This window comes from Haliaeetus albicilla, chromosome W (assembly GCF_947461875.1).
Source record: "Haliaeetus albicilla chromosome W, bHalAlb1.1, whole genome shotgun sequence".
Taxonomy (NCBI): domain Eukaryota; kingdom Metazoa; phylum Chordata; class Aves; order Accipitriformes; family Accipitridae; genus Haliaeetus; species Haliaeetus albicilla.
The window spans coordinates 89862-114216 of record NC_091515.1 but is presented as its reverse complement, the minus strand read 5'-3'; the positions used below and the strand labels follow the sequence as shown (position 1 = coordinate 114216).

General features: G+C 41.8%; 1 protein-coding gene across 1 annotated transcript; it reads right to left on the bottom strand.

Annotated features, from left to right (window-relative positions):
* Positions 1 to 1571: 1571 nt before the first annotated feature.
* CPLX4 (complexin 4) lies at positions 1572 to 20563 on the bottom strand. Its single transcript, XM_009925398.2, has 3 exons — positions 20234 to 20563; positions 17030 to 17117; positions 1572 to 3397 (listed from the first exon to the last, which is right to left on the bottom strand). Exons 1-3 carry the CDS (start codon positions 20398 to 20400, stop codon positions 3170 to 3172), a joined length of 483 nt encoding a protein of 160 aa, XP_009923700.1. The 5' UTR covers positions 20401 to 20563; the 3' UTR covers positions 1572 to 3169.
* Positions 20564 to 24355: the final 3792 nt, after the last annotated feature.

Here is a 24355-nt window from a genome sequence, read left to right as displayed (position 1 = left end):
ATTCCGCAGAAGCCTGGAGGCAACTCCCTTCAAGTGACTTCTTGCTAGAAAGGAGCTGGAGATGTACAGTTCTTCCCCCATTGGCTCAGCAGCCAACAGTCCCACACACAAAATGAGGGTAGAAACAAAGTCATATGCTTAAAAGACACACAAAGATTCCAGTAATTATATGCTTTGGATCTGCACTCCTGCCACCCAGAAATGTCGTAACAAACAACAACAATTAACATATATGTAGGAGAAGTGTTTTTAGACAGTGTTTGCCTGTGTGCTCACCAGTACATTAGGCAACAAATAGATAAAAGATACACAAATAAATGTATTTGCCCAGATTAATAAAATCTGATCCATATATGATGAACACATAAAGCCACACGCTGCCCTCTCTGTCCTTGTGCAGCCATGGAAGAGGATACTGCTCTGCTCATGGGTGATAATGGGCTTTTTAAAAGTAGCTAATTTTCTCCGGCCTTTTCCCACGTCACAGGGTCTGGGCCAGTGCTGCAGTGGAAGGTGGTGGGGTGACCCTCCCTGGCAGTCTTGGCACCCAGCAGCCTGCTGGAGCGGGAGAGAGGTGAACCTCCCTCCCTCACCCTCCTCTCTGCCTCACTGCAGAGGTGGCCAAAAAGGAGAATTTGTCCTCCTTTCCCAAGTGACTGGTAGAACACTGCAGGGGCACAGGCTCAAATCCCTAAGATTTTGCGTGTCTGTCTGCACCTTGGCACTGCAACTGGGTAGCTGTGGGTGACTGTTGTCCCCCTCTGCAGGGAGAGGGACCATCCCAGGAAAGTGTGGGAAGATGCTCTGCACTGCTCAGGCACGGTGGTCTACCTGGCACAGTTTTACCAAGCGCATGCTATTGCGTCTCCACAGCAGTATTGCACTTCGCTGGGGAATTGCTCTGAAGCTGTTGGCAACCAGGCCTGGTGCAGCCATGCAGACCCTCAGCAGCAGCCAGCCTTGCTCCATCTGGGCCTGCAGCAGCATGAGGTGTTAGCTGGGACTGCCAGATAGGATGACTAAGTTGTCTCATGGTGAGTGCGCCCAGGGAATGGCTAATAGAGGCAATCAAGGTGTTTACAAGACACGGTTTATGTCGCCAGATACAAAGGCAGGTGTTTTCCCTGTGCCTAATATTGGGGTCACCCAGCTGTTTTCTGCAACCCCCAGCAGATCCTCCCTGTTGGAGATGGGACCTTACAGAAAGCCAGTTCATTGGATCCCCCAGCTTCTCTCAAGGCACCGTAACTCACCGGGGCTTGGCAGAGCCACCACCATTCTGTGGGGCTGGACGACATGACCCAACCCAGGCAAAGGGGCCTCAGTACAGAGTGGATTTCACATCTGGAGTGCATTGTAATTGTACCTTCTGCACTTCACAGACCAATACCTGAGGCCAGGATAAAGGAAGAAAGAGTGAGAGAAAAGAAGACAGGAGAGGGGAGGAGAGAGAAAAAGACAAAAGAGTGAAAAGACAGAAAGAGAAAAGGAAGGCAGGAGGGAGGTGGGAAGAAAGGCAAGAAGGCAAGAAGGAAGGAAGGAGGGGAAAGAGAGAAAGAAAAGAGACAATCCATACTTAGTGCATTTATTCATTTAAAATGAATGCTTTTACTTGATTGGCTGGAGACAGAGAAAGAGAGACTTATAAACCTGTAGGAAGGTGCTACATCTATTCATTTGCAAATTTCATTCACAGGCTAGCTCTTGGAGAATGTACAAAGTCCTTCATTTTATAGAATGTCTGAGCCCCTCAGGAGTAGCATTGTATACATCATCCTTGTGCAAGGGCTGTACAGCTCTTGTGTGGGTTATCATGCATGATAACTGCTGTGGCTATGCAAGTGCAGAGACAGACTGATGCTCCCACCTGCCTCAACCACAGGACCCTGCTCCACAGGGCTGGTGGAGATGACCTTTGCTGGCCCCATCATTGCCTGCGCAGGCTGCTTGGGCCTCCTGGGCTGGCGGTCCTGGCAGCACCGCAGGCTGCTGCAAGTAGCCATCCCTCAACCGGCCAGCTGCTCTGTACGGGGCCGCGCTCCTCCAGCTGTTAGCCACCATCCGCTCTGCTTGTTGGGGAGTAGGAGGCAATCAGGCCAGCACCCACTTAGGTTTTCCCCAGAAAAAAACTCTGAATAACAGCAAAGAAAATCTTGCTTGGTCCTGAAACTAAAACCATTGACAGACTCTGCCTGTCCCACAGACTCAGTCAGATTTAGCACTAGTGAAACCCATGGTTTTTCTCAGGGTTTAGGTGCCCTGCCCTGTCGTAATCTTCCAGGTGGGCCAGATTTATGTTTAGCCTTGTATGGAGGTAACTCCTAGAATAAATGTGGTGAGTGCCTTTTAGCCTATACAAGTTAGTTGCTGGTACCGCAAGCCCCAGAATTTGGCACATGTAGCAGCCAAGCAGAGGGCCACTGCTCTCACTTGACGTTTGAACTGCATTGAAGATGGAGAGGCTGTGAAATTAAAGCAGCCTGGAGAAGTCTGCATTGCTGACTGACCATGGTTTGTTGATAGCTACCAAGCCTTGCTTTCCTACAAGTCTCCACTCAGTTCTATATATGATGACATTTTTTGTCCCAAGCTGTAGAGTTATATGCTTCACTTTTTGCTTTTTGCTATATTTAATACAGAGATGGTCAAAACCTTTTTTTTTTTTTTTTTTTTTTAAGTTTTTGCAGAAAATATCAACATTTGAATACTGGTTTTGTTTCAAAATGTTTGAAACAGACATGTTTTTATTAGAAAGATATGTATTTATTTCTGAAAGCAGTATTGAATGAGTGGTTACCTATGTGTTATGCATCAGAAGCACAATTTTGCTAAAAAATACACAATAGCATTTTAATCACTTTGAGAAAATGGAAAAAGGCACATTTTTTCCCCAATATTATTTTTTTTACAGCCATTTTTTTTTCCATGGGGAAAAATGTTATGTTAAAAAAAAAATGAGGATCAGTTCTAACTTTGCACTAAAGTCACAGCACATAAATTTTGAGACACACACCCCCCTCAGGGTTTTAAAGTCTCTCTCTCTCTCTCCCTCTCTCTCCTATATTTACATTTAATGCTATAGAGCTAAGTGCATTCCTCTGCCTGCCCTCACTCTACAGCCCCTGTGAGACAAGGCTGAATTCACAACCGTTGGATAGTGGTGTCTGTTCTACATCACAGAACATTTCTGCTCAGCTGCCTGTTTCATTTCGGTGAAGGTGGCTTGTGCCTTTTCTTTGATCGCATCCATGTCCATATTCTGGATGTTCTGCAGCTGTCCCAGGATAGAGTCCTTGTCTTCTTCCTCCACCTGATCTTCTGCCACCATCTTCTGAAGGTCTTCTGGCAAACCCACATCATCTCCAGCCATCTGTATTTGATTCTCATCCAATTCGCTCTGATACAAAAAGCAGAAAATTAAAAATAATGCATGGGAGTATTTCTGCTATCTCAGGATCTACTGATGAGTCTCTTTTTTGTTTGTCTGTTAGTTTGTTCTAGGGAGAACTGAAACATATGCACAGGTTTTCCAGTCAAATTTTTTAGGTGTAACTTGTGAATTCAGGGACTCATTCAGCCCCCATGTAAGTGCTAAGATTTTTCAGACAACGTCAGTTATACCTCTTTGAAGGGTTTCAGCAGTGTCAGAACTGAAGCCCTCAGTGTCACTTGCCATTTTAGAAATCTTTGCCATATGTGTTAACTGTGGTAATATGCTGATACTGCAGGAAATCTACTACAAGTTATTTGTATCCACTAAAGACATGCTGCAATATACTGCCCAGGCTGTCATCTGTTGTGCGATTTGGTCAATGAAGCAATAGCTTTAGATAAACCGTGTGGCTACCATTCCCCTATTCATTTGTTGGTGGGTATTTTTAGGTATCGGCACTAAACTGAAGCCTTCCTGAAGAAAGATGCATTAAACTCAGGAAAGAATTACTGCCAAAAATGTCCCCATCTTCCCCAAACCATGTCTAAACTGTATCTAGGTCTTTGGTTGGCATCTCTGAGTTATAGTGAGGAGCAGGGGCTGCCTGGCACGTAACCAGAGCAGTGTTGCACTGTTGGTAAGTGGGGTAATAGGAGGACTTAGACAACAAAAGAGAGGATGGAGGTTGGGTGTAAGTCTGAGAAAGCAAAAGGAGACAGGAGAAGGAACTGGTTAAGCAATTAAAAGGGCTGAGATGCAGTGAGCACTACACATACTCGCTTCCTGCCTGCCCGCTGAAACGTTCTATGAGTGGGGCTATGTCAATTTTTCAAACAATGGTGATTTTGTTCACATTTTATGGTGGATTCTGATGGATCCAGAGCTCAGAAGAACAGGGTATTTTGACACAGTTCACACATCAAAGATAAGCATTAATGCCTCATTACATCTCCAAAATGAAGCATGACAGCAGCAAAGGCCTGATATGAATAAGCAGCAATGCTGTCAGCAGGAGGTGTTTTTGAGAGTGAGAGGGGTCTTGGGTTTGCATGAATGAATGAATGCAAGAATGAATGGAAGGACATATATGAGCAATGTTTGTGTAGTTTCAGGCCCTAGCAAGGACAGACAGGGTGTTCGACTGTATAGCCACTATTTACTGTTATATGTATTTGAAGAGCTTTATATTTGCAATAACTGTACTTCCCTTTAACCTGATTTCTCCCCATATCTCTCATGAAAATATGGAGAGGTGTATCATGATTGTTACTACTATGTGGCTAAAATGGGTGAGGACATCTCTTGACCCCTTTGGGCAAGGTTGCTGCTATCAGATCTGTGTGAGCTAGAAACAATATCACAATTGGCAGGAGTATTCTTTATTGATTGTGTAGCAGGAAAAAAAATGTTAAGCTTTTAATGAGCAGGTGCTGGCTATCAGAGGAGTTAGTCCTTTTGAAATTCTCCCAAGTAGCACTAGACGATGATAAAAAAGGATACTGGGTTAATTACTGAAAAAGTTCCCCTAAGCAGACAATCACACATGTTCTTTTCTTTAGAACTATTTATAATTTAAGACATCATCACTGCACACTACTGTATGTTATGTGGAGAGATGCCCATACAGAGCACACAAAGGCCACTTTGGCAATGTGAGCAATTGTTTGGCACGTTCTTGCACCAAAGACCCTGTCCTACTGAAGTCTGAGATGTGATGCACAACACAGTTCGGGGGTTCAGAGTGTTCTCTGACCAAAGAAGAACATATTCAGATGTAGTCTAAAGCAGTACAATTCTGCACAAGTCACCTGCTTCTACCCACTTGGCATTTAGCCTGCCCTTGAATAGACCTAGTATGAGCTTCAACAGGGTAGGGTTGCTCAACAACAAGCCAAGAAGAACAAGATGTGTATGGCCTCTTCGCTTTCTTCTAAAATTTGACAGATCTAGTTCTGTTACTTTGATTTTAAATGGAAATGTAGGATTAAGTTTCTGATTTTACCTGTTGGGTTATTTTAAGTCTGGTGGAAATAAGTTAAAGCTTGTTTTCTCACAAGGAGAGACCAGAAGATTTTCCCACAGTATGTTCTTAAAGTCAGGCTAATGCTGCAAGTGTCCAAATACACGGTGAGCCTGCAGCTCCAAGTACTCAATTCTGAAAGTCAGGATCAGAAATGTGGTGCTGGAAATGCATCGTGTCTGTTAGTTTCAGACAGCAGCTTACAGAGTGTGAGCAGGGTGTGCAGATCCCTACTGTCCCAGCATGCATGCACATGGGTACTGTTACTTGCCCAAGGCCAGACATGGCTCTGACAGTGACAGAGGCAGTACCCTGCATCAGAATACATTCAGCTTGGACTACAGAGAGCACCCAAAAGAGGCAGACCTCATGGACAGGACAGCTGAGGCTGTGGGCTCTAACAAATTCATACAGAAAGCCCCTCTGGACCCTGGCAAGCTTGCACTGGACTGGATGGCCTCTCTCCTGATGACTTTAATCTCCATAGTCTCCAGGTCTCTGCAAGTGTTCAGCCGCCCTTTCAGGATCTCTGAGAACACAGAAGCAACATCTATTCTAGTAAATTAAATATGCCTGGCACTGGTCTCTTGCCCCAAGGCCAGCTGGCCTGGAACAACCCACTGCGATGCTATTGAACTCTCTTGCCTTACCAAACAGGGTGGTCCTATCTAACTGCCTATTGGGAATGCCTGTCCTAACTCCCAAACTGGCCCTGGGAACTGCTTGGGAGAGTGCCAAGGCCAAAACTGGGTCAGACACTATTCTGACAATTCAACAGCATAGGCGATAGAGTCCTAGTGCCTGGTAATATTCTTTGAGCCTGATAATGCACCTGACATAGTCAGACTCAGATCCATTTTGTTACAGGTGCAGTATAATACAGAGTTCTTTATACGTACATGATACACAGGTGTAAGCAGAAAACAGTCTAAACATCTGTTTATATGAAGTCTGATTGTAAATGAAAGAGATCAAAGCTCACAGACTAATCCACAGGGGGGCCAAACTGTTTTCCAGCATCACTGTGTGATGTAGTGCTTTCCTTACATCTAACTTACCCTGTCATAAAATTCACCTAGGCCTATGTGCAGAGATCCTTAGGTAGGTGAATCCAGACCCGATCCTGTGATTCACCACCTATAATGCACCAGTTACATACAAAATCAGAGTTCATCTTGTCTTGACCTGCAAGTGGGATTTTTGGTACGCGATACAGCAGCCCCATATTGACCCATGCCATCCAAGGGCTGCAGGTACCTTACAAGTGGGTACGCGGAGCTACAGGTTGGAACCACCAGCCTTCTCCCCTACAAACACCCTCTTGTGCCATCCCTACACAGGGGTTACACTTTGGAGCACAGGGAAGGTGTGCGGAGGCTGCTTGACACCTCAGCTGTCAGGGCCTTGTAGGCACCATCACGTCATTGCCCAAACTGGCTCCAGTGAGAACCCCCTTGCCCCCGGGGCCCAGCAGCCCATTTCAGCTCATGCCAGGCCCCCAGTCCTGCCCTCAGCTACATCACAGCTGTGCCCGTGCCAAGGTGGTCCCCTGCTGAGCCTGGCTTATTGATTGGTTTTCCATGACGGACCATGCTTTGCCCTCCTTGACAATCCCTGGGCTGTCGCTGGACCCTGCTGCTAGCCCCGGCTCTTCCCACTGCGTTCAGAGCCTGCAGGACTGTGCCTGTGGGTGAGGGCACCGCTTGTGCTGGGGTCCCCCATTGCCCCAGCCTGGACCTTCTCGGGGACCACTCCTGGTCCCGCTGCCTCGTGACATCCACATGGTGACTCCATTTTAACACAGTGGATCCACAGCTGTTTCACTCTGGCCTGTTAAAACATTTAGATCAGCAAAAGAATTCTTCAAGCTTACCAAATACTTGTTTTCAGATACTTATCCAAAGCCTGTATGCACTGATGAGCTGCTGCTGAGACAAGTTTCTTTTTCTGCCTGGTCAATATGCATACCCCCCTACCCCGGCACAGCTAGAGGTTATGTAATGGCTGCATACGAGTAAAAAATCCTTTAATTCTGGAATGGCACTATTCATTAAATCAAGTCTTAACAATATTCCCATCACAGTACAATAGAGCAAGAGCTGTTTGAGGTTACATGACTACATGTCCCTTTCATAGCCAGAAGCTTTCCTTTTTAATGTCTTTAGCAGCACTTGTTATTGAAAAGACACCTGATTGCATCTGAATACTCTTTCCCTCTAAATATCAGTGAAGGAAAAAACATCCTGCTGTTCAGTGACTGAGAATCTTGTAGAGCAGTGCCCACAGAAGTGCTTTGACTAGGGAAAGAGATCCACCTGCTTGGAGCAGATGACATAGTCCCTTCCTGAGGCGCTAGAAATTCATGTATCACAACACATAACCCTGAACACTCGGACAGAAGAACGGCACTGATGCAACAAGACTCTTGACAGAGAGTAGTGTTATTTGAGGTGACATGGTGGATATATGTGCAGATCAGTGATGTGAGAGGGGTGGTGAGGCCCATGGGGAGAGGTTGCCATGCTGCAGATGAGGTCTTTGGACAGGTTGGACGAGCCTGTGGTTGGATGTTCCTCTCCTGCATCACAGGCACGATCACATCAAGCTCCTGTGTTTAGACCTTGCAGAAGTTAATTGATTACTGGATCCCAGCTCAGGAAAAAGGCAGTAAGTGAATAGAAGAGTTTGGTGTGTTTTTTTTTAATTAAAATATTTATTTATGTATTTATATAATTAAAAAAATGTTTTGTATGCAGGTGATGCATTGAATACTCTGAAAATTAAAAAGTTGCCCATAGATCAAATGTCTCATGGCTAAAAACATCCTTCTGATGACAAACCTAAGTTGACAATTCTGTTAATAGGATTAGGTTCATTAAGGGACTGCTTTCTCTTATAAATCTGGCCCAGATAGCATGGAGCTTTAGATTTTGCACTGAAAAGGGGGCCCTGCTTAGTCCTGAATTTCATGCTTTCATTTACAATGTGTGCTAGTGATTGATACTGGTAATATTCAGGGGTTCTATCCCATACTAAGCTACCTGAAATGACTTTCATTTTTCAAAGTAATTAATGCATTATCACAGGTCTGAGAGCATTTTGCTGCCATAATGTTGTATCATAGAGTTGAATTTTTTTTCAGGGACATATAGCATGCACGTAATAATTTCATTTTCTTCCTGATATGTGTTTTCATAAGGGCTGATGAAAAGAAAGCAGATCTTCAACCAAGAAATGCTATATAGGTAGACACAAACACAGAAAAGCATATCCTGCAACATTTACTTGCAACTGCCACAAATCAGCAAAGCTAAGTACATCCTTAATATCTTCTTTGCTGGCTTAGAGCTCCTGTCCTACCTTGGAGGCAAGCCTTCTACTGTTATTACTGAAATGTGGCCCCAAAGAGCACTCAGTGTATACCAAAGTCAAGACCCTGCTGAAGATGGAGCAGATCACCATTGCATGCTCTTGGGTGCTATGCAGCGGCAGTGTGCTCATTGGAGGTCAGCCAAGGGTGACTGTGGAGACCCGAACACCACCTCAGAACTGAAAAAAGCACCACAGATGGGAGACTCAAAATCAGAGAGAGACACCCAGCTCCACTGACTTTTAGTTGACAGCTGGGCACATAAGTGTCCTGAAGCCTTTGAAACTAGCCCGTCTCGGGATTTAAAGCTGGGGCCTCATGGAGTGTGGTGAGGCCGTGGGCAACTGCTGTTCAGTAGCTGGCTCAGCATATGTCTCCAAAAGGAAAACAAAGCCTAATAATATTTTACTACTCAGCTGCTAATTAAAATGCTGGTGTTTAGAGATTTAGGCCTACAATCCAATCAACCACTTAAAATCTTGTACTTCATTTTTTTGCATAATTAATCTTTCTGTAATTAAACTCGCCCGCAGGATATGTTTTCCTCTTTCTTGTCACTGTGCTGAGCACCCACAGCCCAGAACAAATCGTATATTGCAACTGATGAATACAGAAGAGCATAGTGGATAATCTGCCCTTGCTTCTTCTTATATATGACACTGGTCATGCACTAACATATATCTGTGTTTCTCCAGGCATATCCCTTTCTCTTCCAGATGGATGTTCTGTCTGGCGTGAATCTGAAGCCGTGGTGCATTTCTCTAGTCTTTTTGATGCCAGGCTATAGCTGCAAGTGCCAACATTTTCCTAACACATCTGCTGCAGGAACAAATGTCAGCCTTACGCACACGGAGCAGATCCTGCGCTTACACCAGGCCCTGTGATGGCACAGGCCTCGTGCTGTGCGCAGGCAACACACAGTCTGTCTGGTTCACCGGGGACCGCACTGTTGGACTGAAAGGTCTCAGCACCTTCAATTCATCCCAGACGAGCAGGATGCATTGCAGATCTGTGCAGTTTGCAGGTCTGATAATGCCTGGAAACGTTAGACTACACAGTGCAGACACACACATTTCTATAGAGGGACCTGCAGCCGTAATAGCAACACCTCTAGGGAGTGAAAAAGAGATCAAAGTTCAAGTGAGTGTGTGACCTTGATAACCATCTGCAAAAGACTCAGGAGCTAATGATACTTCCATTCAAAGGGGCCATTCGAATGAAAAGCTATAGGTGTAGCAACATGCCTTCACTTCTGAAGATGACAAATTGTGCCTTCAGATAATTTTAAAAGTCAAAAGTCCTTACAGAGAGTTTGTTGATCTGAAATGAGGTGTTATATAGAACTGTATTCACTTCAAATTTGCTTACGAAAGCTTTGTTCAACACTTATACATTGGGAGGGCAAGTAGAGGTAGCTTAACTGAGGTTTCTCCACAGCATTTTTTCCCTTGCTTCCCCCCTGCCCAGTACCTGCCTCAAAACATTCTGCCATACTTTTTTAAGACAGCACTTCTCTTTCTTGGAAAGTCAGTTAGCTAGGTTTTGGTTGCAAAAAACATGTTTTCAAAATTAGAGAAAAATACATTTTTCATCCCTGATTATGAATAAGGCCTGCCCAACTGGTTAAATACAGATGGTATAATTTTATCTAAGAAGTCATACGGTTGATTCACTTTTCGTCTAAATTGTAACTTGCCTTTAGCGTTCAAGCAAACGATTAAGAGTGGTGCAATTTCATGAATATGGCACTAGAGGGCCTTTGACGGCTCAGTGTTAGAAACAGCATCAAACTAACACTGTAGGAAAAAAAAAATACAGGATTTACAATATGTGTTTACATTATATAATCACTTTCTGAGCCTAGGTGACTTTGTTAATTTGTAATTACTTGACTGCTTGGTCCTTTCCTTCTGGCATTTCTGATGTTTCAGTGGGAAATTCTTTAAACAGTTCAGCAGAGATGGTTGCAAATGTTTTGGTATTTAGTTGTGCTTGCCACAGAAAATGCATAAACATTCAATTCCATTGCTTGCAGGTCCTAATACAGGGTTTTAAATTCCTCAGTCATATTTGCCTTTGCTCCCAAGTCATGCCAGGTAATGGAATCTAAGGGGCTAGCTGGCTCAGACCAAAACTGTGTTGGGGGCTGTCGGGTAGTTTAACGATAGCACTAGATAGGCACTCCAGCACTAGAGAGTATGTCCCAGCACTGCCTCATTTAGGAGTTTAGATTTAGCACTAGATTCACAGAGCACTGAGGAAACTGTACAAAACCCCCTTCACTGGCAAATGGTAGACCTTCTTAAAATGCATCCTCCACAAGGAACACTTCACGTCTGGTTCCTCCTGTCAAGCTGGAGGGATTGTGCTAACCTAGGGCCAGAAGCACCACCGAAAGGCCCTGACAGGAAAGGGAACAAGTGGAACCATTAAGGTCACTGCTCACAGACAGCCAAACAACGTAAGTGTACCCACAGATCTGGATGTGGAGAAAAGCGATTGAATGAACCCCCTATTAATTTATTAATTTACTCTGAGGAGAAGAAAAAGTGATAACTGGAGGAGCTATCTGAAAAGGTTCAGCACTGTGGGAGAAGGTAGCAGAGATGACGTGTGTAGAGCTGGCTATAAAGTCGAAGATCAGTCCTTGAAGATAGTGGGAATATGTTTCAATAGTCTGCTGGGAAAGCCCCATTTATTGGCAGACTCTTGAATTTGGTATCTGTGGGTGAGCCTCTAGAGAGCTAGGACAGGAAACCTGATAAATCTCGTTTTCAGACCAAGGCTTGATGAATTTGAGCAGTGGTCTGCTCTTGGTCCCAGTCTCAAAACACCACCTCAACAGCATAATATATTTTGGTTCATCTAAAATGCAAATTAGGTACAAGAAAACAAGATAGATCATCTTAATGTGAAGGAAATACTTTTGAACTGAATGCCATTGACCTAAGTTCCACTAAAACACAGACAGAATTTAATGAGGTAAGTTTGGACAGCAAACACAAAGTGACAGAAACCAAATCGCTAAGAAATCTTGACCAACAGTTCCACTCATTTTCTCAAATTCCTTCCAGATCAAGGATAAGAAAGGATGCAAAGTATCTTTGGTATCTTTAATACCTTTGCCCAGGTTGAATCCTTCTCACTCAGTTCAAAAAGGCAAGGACAAATCATTTGTGTGAGGAGGTCTAGTATTGCTAGCTAGGTTTTATAGAAATTTTACATACAAAAACCTGTTTCAGTGTGATATTTTACCACATCAAAATTTTGACAATATAAAAAAATCTCCAACTATTTTATAATAATAGTGGGGGGGGTTTATTTGTTTGTTTGGTGGGGGTTTTGTGGTGTGGGGTTTTTTTGTTTTGTGGGTTTTTTTTGTTTTGTTTTGGTTTTGTTTTTTTACAGTCACCATTGGAAATTTTTGTTTCCAGAAAAGAACACCTTTACAAAGTGGTGGGTTTTTTTTTTTTTTTAACAGACCTGTTATAAACTTTTCATTAAAAATATTACGAATAACTTCCCCAAAAAAATCCATGAGAAAAAGTGGCTCCTTTTAAACCCTGTAAAATAGTAAAATAAAAAGAAATGTTTGCAAAGCTCTTTTCCTCATCTTCAACTACCCCATTGGTAACTTTGGGCCATAGAATGGCTTTTATAGCACAACTTATTTCATCCAATTAGAACCAGTATTCAGGTGAATGCTGAGCAGATAAAAACTGCAGAAAGTTTTCAGGTAATTGACGGCCAGTGAAGGACATAGCCTGAATCAGGGTAACAGCAGCCTTCAGATGACAGGGCCTATCTGTGCAGCTGTGCAACCTTGCATTTTTCTTCCTCAGTTCAGGATAACACATTCCTCTTGTAGGTGCTGGAAGATGTGATAGGTGTTTCAGACTCGGACAATCTCTTCACGATGCTTGTGCTTTTACAAAGCTAAAATCACAAGACTTGACAGCTCCTGGGAGACTTTTCCCTCAACTTTTCTTTGAGTTGGGTCCTAACAAGGTAGGTGCCTGCAGGCCTCAGGTTGACTCTTGGTTCCCTGCTGTTAGGTAATCCCTGTGACAGTAACCCTAAGCAATTATGAATGAGGTACCCTGAGGCATTATTAATTTGTTAGCTGAGCATATTTTGAATGTGTTGAACTCCCTGTTGACAGTTAATTTCATTACTGCTGCTTAATTAATATAGACTAAAAAGTGGCATGGATAGTTCTCAACCTTGAGTAGGGCCATCGTCCCAGGGTAGAAGGGTCTGGGAAATGCGAGCCATATACTACTAGAATATTTTAATTGCACTGATATAATAATCAGACTTCTGTCTACCTGGGCTCACACTCACAGGGGCATATAGGCTCTTAATTTCCTTGAAATCCCTTGGAGTCCAGCACCTGAATACCTTTGCAGTTCTGCGCCACAGAGCAGGGACCCAGGCCTTTAGTTAAGTGTATCTCAGTTCATCCTATTTGGAAGCTGGGTGATATGAAAAAGGCCACCAAAACACAAAGAAGTCCATATCTTCATGTGACCAATGAACCAGCAAGCCCTGAGCTCTGCTGACTGCAGGAGACAGAATGAAAATCACAGGGAGAGCACAGATCAGATGGTTATAACATTGTCTGCAAAGGGAAAAGCAACCGGAGAACTCCAGATAACAGCCATTATTTTCAGGAGGCATTTGCTGAAATGATAAATTTTCAGCAAGTCACTGAAGTTGTATTTGACATAACTGTATGTGAAGGACATCTTATTGAAGCTGGAAAAATAAATCTCTTTAGAAACCTTTTATAAGCAATGAAGGAGTGATCAGGCTAAGAGCAGTTTAATAGCATATAAACCACCAGCGTTCTAAGATTAGTTATTCCTGGGAGAACTCACATGACCTTTTAACAATCTATGAATAAGGAGCCCATGCAAACCTGAGACTCCAAATACTTTCCAGAAATAAGCTTTGTTTCACTGTCTATGTACAGACTCAATTTCAGGGATGGATGCAACCCAGGCTTTAGCAGAGGGAAGGCTCTCATTCGTATCATAGGCTATGGGAACACATGGTCTACTTGTCTGTGTCAGGGTGGAAGGAAGCAGCTCTTAAAACTATCCCCCTTTCCCGGTAAATCTACCAAGTCAACAACAGTGACCAGAGAACCTGTGTCATGGTGCCGATGGTGCAGAGTAACATAGTGTATTAGGCTAAACATAAGAAACATGAGAGATCAGAACATGAAGTCAATAAATGTTATGCACATACATAGTAGAACAATTCAGTAAGTCCAAGAAACAAAGATGCTACTCTCTTCTCAGAAGAGTCTGAACCATATTACACGATCTCTGGAAATTATGTATAACTCTGCTCAATACAGCATTGATTCTAGCAAAGACAACCCTCCAACCTGCAGTTTCTTAATCTCCAGGAGACTTTAATGCCTTCTGGTACATTCATTTCATTGGTGTAGGGCTCTACAGCAGCTGCTGAACCAGGTCAAAAGTTGCAAGGCCACCAAAATCCCCGTCTGAGATCACACTCTGATCTCTCCTGTTCTTTTGTTCCTCACCAGCAGCTTCCTGCATATCTTTCCTACATTTCTCCACTTGAGGGCATCCAGCTGACAATGACTGGGGACCCTATCCAGAAATCAGGGCCCTCCACGGCCACACTAAGTTCAGATTCAAGCTCAAGTTTGTGAGCACGGAATCAAAGATCAGGTTGTTCTGCTAATTCCAGCTACAGCATGGGAAGAACCAGGGTCTTAGGGGTGGAATATGTCTCACTTGACTTCAGCTGTCGGGTCTAAGGTAGCAACCTGGGCTCCCTCTGAGAGGGAGGCAAGTGCCACTGGAAGGTGACACAACTCCACCTTAAACACTTACTGGAAAGTTTGGATAGATGAGGCTAGAAGTGCTGGTCTCTTTCCATTGGTGACAGAGTCCCTAAATGACTTGCTTGGGTTAAGTACTAAGTTTTTTAGCAGCTAAATTTAGACGAGATGGATTCTTTACTTTCCTCCATTTTAATTAATCAGAAAAGCACTGGAAAGTACTGATCAGAAAACAAACGGTAATGACTCAGAGCTGACAAGCGAGTACTCGTAATATAAACAAGCTCTCAAACTGCTAAGAACCACTGAATGCTTCTTTGTCAGATATAAACAAAATCTTTAAAAATGTTAACATCTTCACAGTAGTAGTAGTTCAGAGCAGATGCACGATCCAAACCCCTACACAGACTACGCTGTCCCATAATTACCTCTCTCCTGCCGTGGAAGAAGCTTACAAAATAACACAATAACAACTTTTCCACACACAGAACCCCAAGTTACTTTGTGTTGGAGCTAACAGTGCAACCCACTCTGGACAAAACTGAAAAGCACAAGTGGGCGGCACCCACCCACCACAACCAAGTGCCAGAAGGTCATGGACAGACACAAAGCCTTTCAATTCTGTGGCCCAGAGCTGAATCTCAAATTTTAGGGAGCCCCTAAATGCATAGTAGTAAAGGCCCCGACACTAATTTGCACAAACAAGTCTTCAGTCACTTCTTCAAAATGAATGGAAAATAATATTCAATACCTAATGGACCTTCCTTCACACCCTACCACAGTTTGTTTTCTTTAACGAGTCTTTGGGGAAAGAATTTGTCCAACTTTTTTTTTTTTAAATAAAACTTATCATTTACACCCTTACAATTAGTTATCCCTTCAGAGCATGCTAATAGATTTGAAAGGCTGGGCTGTCTGGCAAAAAGTCTTATTTCTCTTCTTCACATTGTATAATTTTTGCCCATATATCTGCTAGCTATCTTAGGCAGTTTTCCTTCATTTCCCTTACAGAAGTCAGTTACCTATTTGTTGTTGTTCCCTGTATATCTATCTCTTGGAGGCTTTTTTTGAAAATGTCTTCACATTTCCCATCTTCTGAGGTTAAATGATAGAATACATGCCTCAGTAAGTGTGGCAATTCATAATTTGAAATCCTTCAGAATTCTTGGGTAAATACACCAGAGCCAGTGGTTACTTTACACTAACAACCTCCTCCAAGAACACTTAGCTGAGAAAATTCATAAAAGAGACTGTCATAGGGAAACCTATCTAGGGACCTTCATAGCAGTCCTGCAGTTAAAATGAATGAAAAGAATTCACTTAATGTTTCTGCTATGGGCTAATCTTCCCTGATTCTTTTGCAGAATCCTTTTCTGGCTCTCGCTCCCTTAGCTCACTTCAACACCAGCCCACATTCCTGGAAGAGATACCACCTTTCTTCATTATAGAAGCATCACCATCTTGTGACAGGAAATAATATCCAGAATATTCAAGTTTCAAAATTTTTGTAACTTTTTTTTTTTTTTTTAAATAGGCAAGATCTGTGGATGTTTAGTATAGGCTTAGTGCTAAAGCCTGTACTTGATAAACCTTTGATAAACAAGACTTCTGCAGTTAAATCCCTGAAAATGTGGAAGACAATCAGAAAACAACAGAGGAGCAAGTCTTTCCTCTAAACCAGGAAAACACTTTAAATACAGTAGAAAGCTATCCTTGTTTGTATCCAAGTGTTTTTAGATCAGGAAAATACTATCAACCTAAATGTGAAATTTGTTTTCTGTCATGATCCAGAAGCTATTGCAGCTGCTGCCTGCTTTTAACAAACACCCAGATTTCTCTGTTGCTTGAAGCTTCTGTTGTCTATATTTTAGCTTTCCTGGGAATATTTGACAGTGTCAGGAGCATTAAAGAAAAAAGAGTGGACAGTTTGCTTGTACTTCTTGGAAGAAGATAGTAAAAATGAGCCTTCAGAATTTTAGCAGAACTCAAACATACAGCTTGTAGAGGAGTTTTCGCGGACTTCGCTTATTTGCTTAGAGCTTTTTTTTTTTTTCAACTGTTGCATGTTGCTGAGAACGTGTACTAACTATGAGACACAATCAGACCAGATGCTCAACTTGCCTAGTCACCTGTTTCAGATCTGACAGTATAGACAGGGATTACAAGGATCTTTCCATTAGATTCATTTACTGAACAGAGAAAAAAGGGTTTAAAAGAAGCAGTCACTAGGGAAAACCATGGCTCTGCCCTCTTCCATTTCTGTACTGAGCTGCAGTGGGATCCCACTAATGAAGGCAATTTGCCATTTTCAGACCTCTGCGTTGGTAGTCAGTTTGTTTTAAAATTGGCCACTGAACTAGATGAGATCATGAAAGACAAGCTTACCTTAGGGAGTCTGTACTTTTCTCTCAGATGAACCCTCAGACAGGCTCGTTCTGCTTTTTTCTGTGCAAATGCTGCATCTCTTTCCATCCTGGAAATCAGAAAAAATGTTTCTTCAAGATACTAATAAAATACAGTTTTTTACACTGAACCAGTCACTTGGCTGCAAAAAGCTACATGCAGGAGATATTCCCAAAGTTATCTAACTTGTCCAAAGGCACAAAAGGAGTGATATCAATAAAGTGATGCTAAGGGTCCAGACTTCCTGTACCCCAAGCTTGTTCTCAGGACAGTTCCCTAGAGTCCTGTGAAGAATGAAGGATAAGCCAAGACTACTTGTCAGGAGTTTGTACCTGTACTAGCTGTTACTGCTCACTGTAACAATGAACAATTACAATAAGCGGAACAGAAAAGTTATGCTTATTCCTTGCTTATTCCACTGTGGCACTTACAGAGACGCAGCTGCCTGCCAACGCTCCTCTTCTACAAACATGACATTTTCATAGTATAACAACATACACACACAATGGCAGAATGGTCTTTCTGGGTCAGACCAAAAGTTTACCTATCCTAGAGTCCCATCTCCAACAGTAGACAGTAGTGGATACTTAAAGAATTTAAGGAGAGGATAATCATCCTGTATCAAAACTGCCCAGCTTCCAAAAATCAGTGGTGTAGGGTACTGGAGCTGGAAGTTGGCTCTACATCGTTGTCTTTAATAGCCCTGGATGGCCTCTGTCATCTATGAATTTTCCTGGTCTTTTCTGCCTCCATTTATTGTTTCAGAACATCCTACGGCAAGGAATTCCAAAGCTTCCCTGTGTGGAAAAGTACTTCTTTTGTCTGTGATTTTACAAAATGCTTTCATTAGATTTAAGAACTGTTCAGCATGACTTTTGGTTAGATTACTTTTGTATTTATTTGCAAAATATGTCTCCTCAAAGATTTTTGGTAACATTTGATAGTATTCACCACCCCCACCCCCCTTTTTTTTTCCCCAGAAATATTGTCATGGGAGTTCTATGGCAAAATTGATTTTGTTCCAGTATAGGTATTTTGTCACATAAAGGTACTTGCAAGATTAAATATTTTTCCTCTGCTTCCACAAATGAGTTTTTGGGTTTCTCTCTCTCTCTAAAAACAAACCAACCAACCAAACCCAAGAACAAAACCAAAAAGTTCATATTAACTGGAAGCCATCTTAAACTTCTTTCAGCCAGTCATTGATGGGAAGATTGGAAAGATTTTCTGAGCCCTTCTGGCATATTTTCCCTCTCTCTCAACCATCCTCTTCTGTTGCCCACTCCTCCGGAAGAGCTGTTAGCAGCCATAGTACGGGTATTGGGATGTGTTACCACAGGGCAGCGCACACAGCATTACTACACATCCCTTTAGGTGTCCTATGAAGCTGAGGGGCAGGAGGGGATTTTCTGCTCACTCAGATTTGAGCTTTTCACTTGTCCTGGCATCATGGGAAGACCTGGCAAAACTCACTCACCATCGCCTAGGCCATAGTGTCTGGCCTAATCTTACATCTTGTTGTTCTGGAGGATCTAATTATTCCCTGGAACATGAAGCTTTGTAGGAACAAGAGACAGGTATAGGAATAGTTGCGGGACAGTCAAGAGCCTGGGATGTACAGCAAAAACTGGTGGTCCCCTCTTGCTTAAACTCTTGTGATGCTGGAAGCAAATTCTATGTGACCATGCCAGAGACTGCCAGCACAAGCCACCTGTTTGTTCCGGCATATTACATGTTTTTCTGAGAAACGGCAGTCTGTGCATTTTTGTGTGTTTAATCACACACAAAAACCAAACAAACCCAAAACCTGAGAAGAACCCAAAGCCAGGATGGTCATGCATCAAAGGCCAAACTCTGCCGGAGTATGACTCCAGCAAGGCACTTCAGCTTCTCTGATCTCCACTCTTGTACAGCTGAAAACTGGGTAAAATCCAGAGAGCCCTGAAACAGATGCTCTGCCCGTGACAAAGATTTCTGACACACATTTACATAACCACACCAGTGTGCACTGTCCTGAGCTAATTTTTTCTCTTTGAAAGTACTTCAAATTTTCCTATTATAGTTCCAAACTGTACTTTCAGAAGTACTCCCGCACCAATTCTTCAATACAGTTCAGCATGTAACAGACACATGCCACACTTGAAAACTTTATAGAAATAATTCTTTTTCCAAGCATTTTCCCTATCCCAGGAATCCCATTTTGCTTCTCAGTCTCAATAAAGCATCCTCCTGCCAGCAGGTGGTTGTCTTTTAAATATCCCTTGACCAAATGCATAACAAAACATTCTGTATTTTATTCCAAACCAAATGATACCTATTTGAGGTTTTATGATAGAAATGGCTGCTGCTAAATACAGACCTGGATACCTCAAATTCCATCAGTCATTAACCTTTCACCTATAATCATCTTACATGAAGGATTTACACAACCATTATGTAATTGACCATTAGAGGAACAGATGCATTTGAGATTTAAAAGTCAATCGTTTTATTTATAATTATGCATGATTTGAACTCCTACATGTTAAGTCCTTTATTTTACTTCTGTTTTGGTATTTAAACACAGAAAGTGATAACAATTCTAATTACAGACAAAAAATTGAGATTTAATCAGTTGAAAAGTTCTGCTTTATTTAGTGGATTTTAGAAGAAATAACTGAAAATGCAACTACAAAAATAACCATCTTAAACCTTTCCTCTAGGTAAATATCATCCATTGAACATAGCACTCATTACTTTTTCATGTCTGCCATAATAAATGTGGACAAAAAAAAGATTATGTATTGAAAGTGTACTCCACATAGAGTTCTAGGAGAACAAATCATACACATTTTAGAATTAACTCCTGCACTACAAGCAGCTTTGCACCTATGGAAAAATTTGATAGCTAAAGTAACATCAACTAGGAATGAATCCAGCATATCATGGTGTGGAGATAGCAGGAAAGTGTTAGGAGAGAGTTGCCGGATGAGAGAGGGAAAGGGAGAATGTAATATTTTATCATTTCCAGTTGGTGAACTTTTATTTTGGAAGTCTCTTTAGCAAAGATTCGTCTGCTTAAAAAAAAAAAAAAAAAAAAAAAAAAAGGAAGAGAGCTGAATGCTTGGCTTTTTCTTGGGTTATTTTTAGCTGCACAAAGATACCAAGCATCAGCCCCATACTGATAATAAGGGAACAGGTACTCACTTCTCCTCAACCATTTGCTTTTGATATTCCTCATACTCCTCTCTGGTCATTCCTGCAGCTGCTGCTGGATCAGAAGGAGTGCTTTCTTCTTTGTTTTCTTCCCCTCCACCTCCAAGTCCCAAATTCTTTACCTGGTTGCTCAACATACTTTTCATTAGAAAGGCCATCTTCTCAAGAAAAAAGGAGCTATAAGCAAACAACTACAAGAAAGCCAAACCAAAAATGTTTTCAAAACCAACAATTGTAAGCAAGAGAGTTTCTACAGCCACATCAGCTCTTCAAGGGCACAATGCTAGTGAAACGTGAATGCCAAAACCAGTTTGTCAGCCATAATCTGGATTAAAGAGTGAACTCCTTAATATCTAGAGGCAGATGGTTCAGATTACTCCCAAAAAATCATTAGATGCAGCTACCTACTTTTTATATTAATACCTTAAGCTAATTGTATGCACACACACAAAAATCAATTATAGTGTGCAATAGCATTTTGATTTCTTCAGTCTTGAAACTCTCACTTTCGCAGAAATTAAAACATTCCCTGGAACAAAACAGATCTGAATTAAAGGCCTGGTTGACTAAATGGCCATAGTAAAATTGTAAAATTTGGGCTACTGAGGAGAAAAGCTTTTTGGATTTACACGATCAAATGAGATTTGAAAACTAGGATTCTGCATTAAGCAAAAAACCCAATCCTTTTTATCCATTAATATTTTATCACATTGGACAGAAAGTACATTGAATGATTTTTCTTCATCCACTTTTCATACGGTTGGTTTGTCTTCTCACAGATGAATGGGGCATTACTACTATCATTACTTTTTTTTCAAGAAAGTAATCACAAAAAAAGCAAATCACATCTTCCTACTTTTCATTCCTTAGGGTTTATTTCAACTCTTTCCCAGGCTGTCTCCAATGAGATCACCACTTTGACCAGTGCTGCACAGAATACCTACTGGTTTTAATCTTAACTGTCAGCAAAGAGAAATGAATCTGACTGATTCTGTATGGTATAATACAGCCTTGATATCTCTTGTTTGTGGATTGCTTGTGTAGGCCCTCATCTTTCAAACTTTTATTCACATCATTAGCCTCACCAGGTCTATTCAGGTGAAGATTTGCAGGATCTGCTACCTAGATCATAGACTATTTTGGGAAAGAAAATAATCTGCTAGGTCTCAGAAGTTCATGATTTTGGGGTTTGAGCATTTATCCTGCTATGACTGACTATGCATGCCTTAATGAAACATTCTGTAATTTTGATTATCTAAATGGTTTTCCCAGCACTCTCATAACTTCACTGAGAGATGGGAGGATTCCAGTTTGCCTAATGCCTTAATCTGTATTAGAGCCTTTCTAATTAAAGCAGACCTGTTACTATTAAAAAAAAAAAAAAAAAAAAAAAAAGAAAAAGCAGGATGTTCTGTAATCCTGGATTATTAGTGATTAAACAAGAAACTTTAAATTTCTTTTTGAAATAGAGTATCACTCAGAAACACAGATTCCAAATCACAGCAAAACTACTTTGATATACTACAAATACCTAGTAAGCTTTTTTCTTAAATCAAAATTGTTTTTTTATAATCACTGTGCATTTTCAGAACTATGCAAGAAGTTGCAAGAATTTGTGGGAAGAATCAACTTTTTACATCTGACCAACTCTGACCTTGATTACAAAAACTGTATTGTACTTGCCCAAATGGCTAAGAATTGAGATCACAGACGTTAGATAGCTAATCCCAATTTAAGCAGAGAATGCTAAACTTGAGCACGCATTAGTCTGAAGTTGAATGCATAAAATTAAATAAAATTTGTTATCTGGCAAAATTTAAAAACTAAAAATCCAGCATTAAGTTTATACATAAGGTATGACTGCTCCTACCTCAGGCAGTTACTTCAAAATGGACGTGGCAAAACCAGTCTGACTTTGTTATGCCCAAAGACTTCCTTGGCTCAGTTTGCTGCCTCTCTGAGGCATTCAAAGGGTAGAGTGGCTGACAGCATCCCTTATTTCCCATCCTTCTGCATTTTAGAGAAGGCTGTGTTTGTTCAAAAGAGCTGACAACTAGCTAGTGCTGTGGGCCCACTGCAGGTCAGCTGTAGCTGTGCGGGCATGCTAGTTCCAGCAGAATGCGGCACGACCTATGTTATTGCTGTATCGTGTGACTGTATCCTCTGGTAAGTGCTGTCCGACTCTGCTCAATGGTACCTTTATCCCATTTTCCCAGCCTGGAGACAATATGGACAAGCAGGGATGGTTCTAACCTGCAACCCTTCTGCCTTCTGCTAAAACCAAGACCTTGCTCACTTTGCTGGTATTCGAAAAGTCCTGCAAACAGGCCTAATCTAGCACCTCTTTCAGAAGGACGACAGTCTTTGGATGAACACTCTGACTGCTGAGCAGTAGTGGCAACCCTATGACCCAGAACAAGACCACAAGAGCCCCTCTCTTTTATGCAGCCAACTTTAAAAGGAAGAAATTTAAAAAAAGGGTTATTTCTAGAAAATTATCTGAGTTAAATACTGCTCTGAGAGCAAGCCCCTGAAAAAAAACAATCCCTAGTTCCTGAACTACAGCCTGACTCACATTAGTGACTTGCCCCACACTGCTCAGAACACAGCGGAAGAGTCAGAGACAGAAAATCCTAAGTGAATGGAGAAGATACTTGGTCAATTCAGGCATCTCTAGAAATAGATGGTGGCTAGAGAAAGAGGGCATCACAACTCCGGATAAAAGTTTTGGTCTTGCTGACCTTTGCATCCACTGCTTACAACACAAAGCTAAGAACAGAATCTGGCAACGTGGACACCAGAAGCTGGAAGATAATCTTCTCAATCTGCTTCAGCTGCACAGCCAAGCTGTATCTTACACAAGTACGCAGCACAAAAGGGGCCAAGAAATACTGCATGAACCACATACAGATCACAAAGAGGTTTTCAGCAGCTTGCAAACATCATCGAACAGGTCAAAGTAATATATTGGCACTGTTTATGCACTAATCCTAAAATGCATGAGTTCAGTAACAGCACCGTAGGCATCACAGAAAAGCATGCTACAAGAGAAGTTTAAGATCAGCTACATATAACTTTTGATTGTTAGCATTTTCTCTGTGCTTTGACAGCCACTCAATAAATGTTAGAATGCTGACCCACAACATCACTACTTAGTGCCAAATGCCTCTCAAATCCACTTGCAGTGGTTGGCTCATCTTTATTTAAAATTCTCCTAATCAGAACAGGGAGCACCAGTATGTCTGTACTGTGCACTTTCCCAATACAACATGCAGCACTGATTTTTCCAGTATTAGGTCCCACAGTCTTCTCTAAATGTATGGGAAGTGTATCTGTTAAACTTTATGCTATTGGTCTTTACCAAAGAGAAGCTTCCGTAACTTTGGGCATAAGTCTTGGCTGTAGACTTTGATCCCTATAGAAATGTTGCTAACACCACCTTCTGCCTAAAACAGATGCTTTCACAGAATCAACTGAGAAGGCAAGAAAGCTGAAAACTGGCTTGGGAAGGGATTGCTGAGAACCAGACAGATCTTGCCCTCCAGATCTTGAGAGAGGACTCATGAACCTACCTAACAGCAAAAGGCTTTCCAATGTTAGATTCAAAATCAAAGACAACAAGAAGTGCTTTAAAAGTTACCTGCCCTACTGGCACTGGAAACCACTGAGAAACACAAAAGAGACTAGTGACAAAACTTTGGAAGACACTACATAGCTAGCAAATTGCTCACTTCATTGTGGGTTTAGATATTTATCACAAATCTGTGTATACAAATAATGAATAAACACTCAGACTGATAAGGAACCAATTGCTTACAGAATACCTAAAGCATCAAGTTTTAAGCACCTACCATGGGTGTCAACAAGGACCAGTACCTCCAGAATAATTCCTGTTCCTGGCAGGGACTTTAACCACTGCCTATACTGAAGTTACAAAACCACTTACCACTTTTTGTTGATTACAGGGATCACAGGCTTAATGAAAACATATGGACAGCTGCTAATTAAGTACTCATGTTGCCACTTACTTTGCATTAAATCAACATCCTTTCCCCCTAGCTTAAGTACAATAAAAATTAAAGGCTCAGTTCCCATTTTATCTCATGGAAGTGG